Source organism: Pipistrellus hanaki, assembly GCF_964339955.1.
Source record: "Pipistrellus hanaki genome assembly, chromosome: 8".
In the NCBI taxonomy this organism is placed as follows: Eukaryota; Metazoa; Chordata; class Mammalia; order Chiroptera; family Vespertilionidae; genus Pipistrellus; species Pipistrellus hanaki.
The window spans coordinates 60,141,599-60,150,244 of NC_140510.1; the positions used below are offsets into that span (position 1 = coordinate 60,141,599).

The following is an 8,646-nucleotide window of genomic DNA, read 5'->3' on the forward strand; positions in this document are numbered from 1 at the left end:
TTCATAGCAGCGCAATTTACAATAGCTAGTATTTGAAAACAGCCTAAATGCCCATCAACAGATGAATGGATTAGAAAACGGTGGACATAGTGGAATACTATGCTGCTGTAAAACAGAAGGAATTATTACCATTTACAATGGCATGGATTGATCTGGAGAGCATTATGCTAAGTGAAATAAGCTAGTCAGTGGAAGATAAAAACCACATGATCTCAGTCATTTATGGGTAATAAAGAACATTACAAACTGTTGAAAAAACATAGAGGCAAAGAAGCATCAAACATACTATCAAACTATAGCAGGAAGATAGGGGAGGGTTGCAGGGTGGTAAGAGATCAACTGAAGGACTTGTATGCATGCATATAAGCACAACCAACAGACACAGAACACCAGGGGCAGGGGGACAAGGGCAAGTGCTGGGGGTAAGGGAGGCTTGGGGGAGGTAAGTGGGAGAGAAAAAGAGACATATGTACTATTTGTGATACCTTAAACAATAATTTTTTAAAAATATGTTTTATTTATTTTTTATAGAATAGAAGAGAGTGGGACTGAGAGTTAGAAACATTGATGAGAGAGAGAGAAACATTGATCAGCTGCCTATTGCACACCCCCTACTGGGGATGTGCCCGCAACCAAGGTACATGCCCTTGACCAGAATCAAACCTGGGACCTTTCAGTCCACAGGCAGATGCTCTATCCACTGAGCCAAACCGATTTAGGCTAAACAATAAAATCTAAAAAATAAAAAATAAAATAAAAGGTAAAAAATAAAATAAAAATAAAAAGGCTATTAATTTCTGGGTGTTAATTTTGTATCCTGCTACATTATCAAATTCATTTATTAGTCTAGTAGTTTTTTTATGGAGTCTTTGGGGTTTCCTATGTTTAGTATCATGTCATCTGTGAATAAGGACAGTTTTACTTCTTTTTTTCCAATTTGGATGACTTTTATTTCTTCTTTTTGTCTGATGGCTTTGGCTAGCATCTCCAGTATTATATTGAACAGGAGGGTGAAAGTGATTTGTTCCTGTCCTTAGGGAAAATGGTTTTAGTTTTTGCCCATTGAGTATGATGTTGGCTGTAGGTTTGTCATATCAGGCTTTTATTATGTTATGTTGAGGTATGATCCTTCTATTCCCAACTTGCTGATAGTTTTTGTCAAGAAGGGGTGCTGGATATTGTCAAATGCTTTTTCTGTATTGGTTGACATGATTATGTGATTTTTGTCTCTCAGTTTGTTTATGTGATGTATAAAATATATTAATTTTTGGATATTGTACCATTCTTGCACTCCTGGAATAAATCCCACTTGTTTATGGTATAAGATCGTTGTAATGTAATGCTGAATCTGATTTGCTAGAATTCTGTTGAGGATTTTAGCATCTATGTTCCTCATGAATATTTGCCTGTAGTTCTCTTTTTTGTGTGTGAGTCTTTATCAGGGTTTGGGATAATGGTAATAGTGGCTTAATAGAAAGTGCTTGGAAGTGTGCCTCCCTCTTGAGATTTTTGGAATAGTCTCAGGAGGATAGGTTTTATTTCTTTGAATGCTTGGTAGAACTCCCCTGTAAAGCTGTCTGGACCAGGGCTTTTGTTTGCTGGAAGGTTTTTGATCACTGCTGCAATTTCTTTAGTAGTTATTGGCCTATTCTGGTTTTTTGATTCTTCTTGGATGAATTTTGGGAGTTTGTATTTTTCTAAGAATATGTCCATTTTATCTAGGTTGTTCATTTTGTTGGAATAGAGTTTTTCATAGTATTTTTTTCATAACCATTTGTATTTCTGTGGGATCAGTTGTTACTTCACCTATTTCATTTCTGATTTTTTTTATTTGGGTTCTCTCTCTTTGTGAGCCTACTAGAGGTTCATCAATCTTGTTTATCCTTTCAAAGAACCAGCTCTTTTGTTTTGTTCATCTTTTATATATTTTTTGTCTCTATGTAATTTATCTCCACTCTGATCTTTATTATTTCCTCCTTTCTACTTACACTAGGCTTTTCTTTCCCTCTTTCTAACTCTTTGAGTTGTAGGGTTAGAAAACTTATTATCATTTTTTCTTGTTTTTTGAGGTAGGCCTATAAAAATATGAACTTCCCTCTCAAGACTACTTTCTCTGCATCCTATAGATTTTAGATTATTGTGTTTTCCTTGTCATTTGTTGCCAAGATGCGTTTTATTTCTTCTTTGATCTCTTTATAACCCAGGCATTGTTTAATAGCATGCTATTTAGTCTCCAGGTATTTGATTTTTTGATTGTTTGTAGTTGATTTCTAGTTTTATGCCATTGTGATCTGAGAAGATGCTTGATATGATTTCTATCTTCTCAAATTTGAAGAAACTTTGCCTGTGTCATAACATGTAGTCTATCTTTGAAAATGCCCTATGTGCACTTGAGAAAAATGTATATTCTGTGACTTTGGAGTGAAATGCTCTGAAGATGTCAATTTATTCTATCTGATTTAGTGAGTCATTTCAGATTGATGTTTCTTTGCTGATTTATTGTTTAGAGGATTTGTCCAGGGGTGATAGTGCAGTATTAAAGTCCCCTACTACCACTGTATTGCTATCAGTCTCTTCCTTGATATCCTCCAGAATTTTTTTTAAAAGATGTATTTGGGTGCTCCTGTTTTGTGTGCATATATGTTTATCAGAGTATGTTTATATCTTCTTGCTGAATTGGTCCCTTTTGTATTACGAAGTGGCCTTTTTTTATCTCTTGTTATGGCCTTCACTTTGAGGTCAAAGTGACTAAAAATATTTAAAAACAATAATTCTCATAAGTATTGATGCAAAAGATTTCAACAAAATATTAGTAAATTGCATCCATCAATGTATAAAATATTATACCCATGACCAAGTGAAATTTATTCCAGACATGTAAGGATGGTTCAATATTCCAAATCAATAAAAGTAATCCACTATATCCAGAGGATAAAGAAGAAAAATAAAATGATGATATCAATTGGTTATTATTAGAAAATTTATTAGACAAATTCATACACCCGCTCATGTAAAAACTAGAAATACTGAGGAACTTTTTCAACTTGAGAGAAAATGTCCACTAATAACCTGTAGCTGATACTATACTTACTGTTAAGAACCTGCACTTTACCCCTAAAATCAGAGGTATTCCCTTTAAAAAATCATATTCAACATTTTAGTGATGCATAGTAAGTTAAAAAAAAATAGAAAAGAAAAGAAAAGAATAGAAAATTAAAAGTGTAAAGTTTGGGAAGGAGCAGTAACTGTGTTTGTAGATGACATGATTGCCTATGTAGAAAATCCTAAAGGATTGACCAAAAAACATCTCCTAAGAATAATAAGTAAAAATAGCCAGGATGCAAGGTGATATTTAAATATTAGATTTTTTTTGTATACTCTACAATAGAAAAATTGGGATTAGATATTAAATAAAACAATATCATTTACAATTTTACCAATATAATGAAAACCCTAGGTTTGTACATAAGAAACTATGCACAGGATTTTAATGCAGAAAATTATTATAGGAAGAGAAAAATTTTATTTTTTAGAATAAGAGTAACTACTTTGGCATAAAGATTCAAAGTCTACTAATCAACTTAAAGTATTGAACTATGTGATAAAGGAAAACTCAAGTTAAGTGATATGTTTGAGATATGAAAACCTAGGTTGATATAGTTTTAAATTAAATGCTAACAATTACAGAAATATTGATGAAAATGAATTTCAGAATTTAAAAGTAACACTGGTTGAGTGAAATCAGACCCTATGATACCTTATAAAACAGTACAAAAATCAAAAGAATAAAACATATTGAATGTTTAGAGAGAAAAATCTAAGGAAAATAGTATGGATTTTTAAAAGTTAAAACAGGAAATAAATTATAAATGTTATATTATTTAAAACACTAAATGTGAATGAGGTCAGCATCAAGGGAGAATGAGGTAAACTACTTGGTTTCTCCCCTTAAAGTTACAACAAGTTGGACAACTCTAATTCCACAAAGGAATCCCTGATCAACCACAAATATGCCTGTGAGACCCACACGTTGGGACATGTGAAGGAGTGTGTATTGTAACCAGCAGAGCAGGCAGGACTTGGGGTAGGACAGAAAGGAGTAGCAGATGCATCCAGGAACATGGTAGGGCCCCAGTAGACATGGTAACAGATGAAGAATGGAGTTGCAGTGCATGCACTCAGCAGCCAGGACCTGAGGAGCCCAAGCAATATTTCCAGCCTGTGGCCAGCATACTCATGGTTAGCCCATTGATAGTGGTGGAGATTAAACACAAAGGTGTGGCAGCTGCAGTACACAGGCAGCCGTTACCAGCCAGAAAACAAAGCTACAGAATTGCAAAACCACTTCCCCTCACCCTCCCAGAGCTTGCACCAGCATCAGGGTGTCAGGACACAATGCACACTCTCAGCAGCTTGGATGGTCTGGGAAGCAAAACCCTCCTTCTGGCCTGAGTGGCCAGAGCACTCTATAGCTAACCCCAGTGACAGGAGCAGAGATGCAGAGATGTGGCAGCCAAGTTCTGGCAGTCACCATTACTAGGGAAAGAATAAAGGCACAGACACAAACCCACTCTACTCTCAAACCCCCACCCATTGCAGTGGAACCTGGTAGAGACAGCTGAGACACCTCAGATTGCACAGCACTGGTGGCAGCCCCTGGTTACTGGAGGCAGCATGGGGATCCCCCAGGCCTAGGCTTCCATCACCCACCACATCCCACCATGGGGTAGCGCTATGAGACCAACATGACTAAGTCATAAAGGGGACACCCACCTCTTTGGGAAATAAGGGGGATTTTTCATGGCCAAGACTACAAAGCCCCACCGAGGTTCTGAAAGTGATGTAACTTTTACCTCTCTTCATCTTACAGTGCTCCTGGCCCACAGGAGAGTGCCCTGGGTGGGGCGGGGTCGGGAGGAGGCGATTGTGAACATCAGACTTTCTGTTCCTTTTGCATGCTTAATAGAAAAGTTCTCCTTTCTTGGGAGATCATGGCCTTTGAATATGCACACGACCTTTAAATTGTGCCTACCTAATCATAGCAGGGACTTCGGCACCCAAGGCATCCTGAGTTTCTGGGAGTGTAGTCCTAATTCTCAGCCGTACTCTCAACTTTATTTTGCTAACCCATAATTGAGCAACTGTAAATTGCTGCTATATTAATGTTTTAAAGCACTGGGATAGTCTAATTCTAACTTGTAATTAATTATGTTTGCCAATTATCTGTTGGAAATAAATTTGTGTCTGGACAGCTATTGAAACTGTTAAATTGTACAGATATTATTCATGACAGCATTGTACTGTGGAATGTGCTTAATAAAAAACAAAAAGTTGACCTTTGTCCAATAAATTGCTAAGTAATGTCAACAAATCAAGTATGAGTATTAAAAAAAAGTGTACCGCAAAATGCAAACAGGGTCAATGCGGAGGAATAACACAGGAAGTGAGCAAGACGTTCCCAAGACACACTTAACATCACACAAACACCTAAAAAAATATAAAGCAACAGTGTGCTGAGGGGGCTGATATAATTACACGGGGTTTATAGTCAGATTTGCAGAGTTGTTGAAGAAAATTAAAGCACTCCCTCAAAAATAAATACAATCAACTTTAAATTAGGATTAACAAAACATGAAAAACTACTAAAAATGAAACAATTTTCATAGAAGAACTAGGTTTGAGACAGCCATAATGAACAGAAAGTCAAAAGCTAGAGATGATTCATTAGGGACAGATAAAACTGGGAAGGCTAATATCGTACCAATGGAAATATAGTTTTGCGCCATGATAAAAAAGAAACCAATATATTTTTTAAGATAATAGAGAAAAATATTCCCCTGAAGTCAGGGTAGAACTGAACCTGCCATCTTAAGAACATGAAAAATGTGGTTAAAGATGGTGTCTATGGCATTCACCAGTAACTTTCCTCATCACTCTTATTTATTCACTAAATGCCGGATGCACAAAATTCATGCAAGAGTAGGCCTTTCTTCCCCTGCTGCTGGCACAGGCTTCCCTCTGGAACCTGGGACCCAGGCTTCCCTCCAGCTGGAAGGCACCCAGGAGCCAGGCTTCCCTCACAGCCAGGGTGGCAGTTGGGGGTGAGCAGGCCAGTGGGGAGGGAAGGTGAGGTGAGCAGGCCAGCATGGGGGGGAGTTGAGGGTGAGCAGGTTATCATGGGGGGTAGCTAGGGGCGAGCGTGCTGGCACGGGAGACAGTTGGGGGTGATCAGGCTGACAGGGAGAGCATTTGGGGGTGAGCAGGCTGGTGGCGGGGCCAGTTGGGGGTCAGCGGCAGGCAGAGTGATTAGGGGCAATCAGGCAGACAGGCAGGCAGACAGGCAGACATGTGAGTCTGAAGTGGTTAGAAGCCAGCAGTCCCAGATTGCGAGAGAGATCTCCAACTGCCGGTTTAGGCCCCATCCCGGTAACCCAGCAGTGGGACATCCTTTGAGGAGTCCCAGATTGGAGAGGGTGCAGGCTGGGCTCAGGAATATGTGCGACCCCCCCCTTCCGCCACCACCTTCTCTCGCCCTCTCCCGTACATGAATTCTGTGCACCAGGCCACTAGTAAAAATATATTTTAAAAAAGAATGAGGGAGATCAGTATGTTTATTAAAGTGGAAAGATCTCTAATAAAATAGTTGAAAATAACTAAAATATCAGACAATGCAAAATGCAATAAAATCCCATTTGTTTAAAAACAAGATACAAATTATGTATTTAGGAAAATCAGCTAGTTATATGTATAAATGCAGAGAAAGAGATATGCGCCCACAACACTCAATAGGGCCAGGACTGCGAGTGGGTGGGTGGCAATGAAGGGGACTTTCCCCTCTCTCTCTTCTCTTGCTTGTTCATTTATAACTACATGAACAAAAGGAAAAATGTAATTCTTTGGTATTAAAAAAGTTAAGCATATTAAGTAATGTTATTTTGAACACATTATGAAAGAAAAAATAGGATTTCTGGCCTTTCTCTTGTCAGAGGTATAATGCATTACAGAGCAGAAACTCAAAATAAAGATGAAAATATTCAGTCTGTACTAGCCTTTCATGTCTTGGCCCTTTCTTTTTTCTTTTACTCCCTTAGCTCAAGATCCCTGGAGGGAGAGTCCAGAGCCCCAGCCAGAGATGGGAATAAACCTGGCACTGACCCGTCCTTAACTCAGGAATGAGACCAAGGCACCGAGAATTTTATTTTCTAAAGTACTCTGTCTGAAAAAACCTAGGTGAAGGCAGAGGGGTCAGGAGGGAAATGAAAGGGTTCAGAGGTCATGGGGAAATAACAAGTTGCATCAGAAAGGACAGTCTGGTCCAGATGGCCTATAGTTGAGCAGTAGCTGTAAGACAGAGTCCTGTGGGTTGTGGCAGCTGCACTCACACCAGCACCTGTCCCTCTGCAGTTTAAAGATCTGATTCTTTCACTAGTATTCCTGCATTTCATTACATTGCACACAAGTGTTCTTATAAAGCAGGATGAGGGCAATGTTTAGATGAGTGTCTAATGACACACACTAAAGCAGCATCACAACCTGAGAGAAAGTTAAAGGAAGGGAGACAGAGACTGACCTGGTATTGAGGCCCTCACTGGCCATCGTCTTATCCTGGGTCCTTTCTGAGCCTGGAGCCCTTCTTTGTCTCCAGCCTGCGTCTTGTGTGGATGCCCAGCCCTGAGCAGGAAGTGTGCACAATTAATCACCCGGGGAGAGCTCCACCCAAATGGGGAAATTAGAAGTGAAACTAACTTTTTGAGTATTTTCAGACATATCTTCCTCCTTTTGCAGCCCTACAGTGGTTCTCAGCCATCAGGACATGTGGCAACAGGAACGGAGGACAAAAAGGAACAGTCAGGACCAGGAGGCAAGGGGGTGGGGAGGGGGAGTCCAGGAGTTTTCTAGTTTGAGCAAGGACTTTAAAAACATGAAAATAGCCTAGCTGTGGCACCTGGAAACCTGGAGAGTAGGAGAGGAAGCGACTGAAAGGGACAAGGGGCAGAGAAATCACAGAGGGGACAGACTTCCTTAGCTTCAGCAGGAGCAGCTTCCATTCAGACCACACTAGTGGACTGAGTCTCTGGCCTGGGAGAACCTGTGGAGAAAGGGTTTGTTCTGGAGGAGGCAGAGAGTCCTGGACCCAAGAATTTAGGGGCGGGAGGAATTGGAGTCAACAGCACCAGTAGCCACTGGCCCAGAGGATGAAGATCTGGCACCTCTGTGGATGCAGAAATGGAGAGGAGGAACACCTGGGACCCAAGTGGGAGCACTCAGGCCCCACACTAATGTCCCTTAATGGGAGGTGGCCCATCAGTCAGCAGGACTCCTGGCCCCCCTGCCTTCCCTTCTTCCTGTGGAGACTCTGAGACTGGGAGTTCTCTAAAGGTGGGTCTGCTCCTTGGTGCGTCTTCCTGGGCTCATCCTGCTGGAGGGGTCAGGACTCTGTGCTCCTCTGAGCTCCAGTGCACCAGGACAGCGGTCTGGGGTGTGGGGCATGTGTGTAGTTGATTGGAGCGGCCTCTAGGCCTTGTGAATAAGCCCAGTTATGGGGCTCAGATTGAGGAACTATTTTTTGACACACATCCAAACCATGTCCCCAGCTTTTATGAGGATGAAAGCTGGTATTTTGCTCCCTATCTGTATCATGCATGC

General features: G+C 40.4%; 1 protein-coding gene across 1 annotated transcript in view; it reads right to left on the reverse strand.

Moving 5' to 3' along the window:
- The window catches only part of LOC311626444 (nuclear body protein SP140-like protein), a 42,268-nt gene extending 34,553 nt beyond the window's left edge, over positions 1-7,715 (reverse strand). The window contains exon 1 of the mRNA XM_084891841.1: positions 7,571-7,715. Coding sequence (XP_084747967.1) covers positions 7,571-7,596 — 26 coding nt within the window. The 5' untranslated portion in view covers positions 7,597-7,715. The remainder of the gene's footprint in view (positions 1-7,570) is intronic.
- Positions 7,716-8,646: the final 931 nt, after the last annotated feature.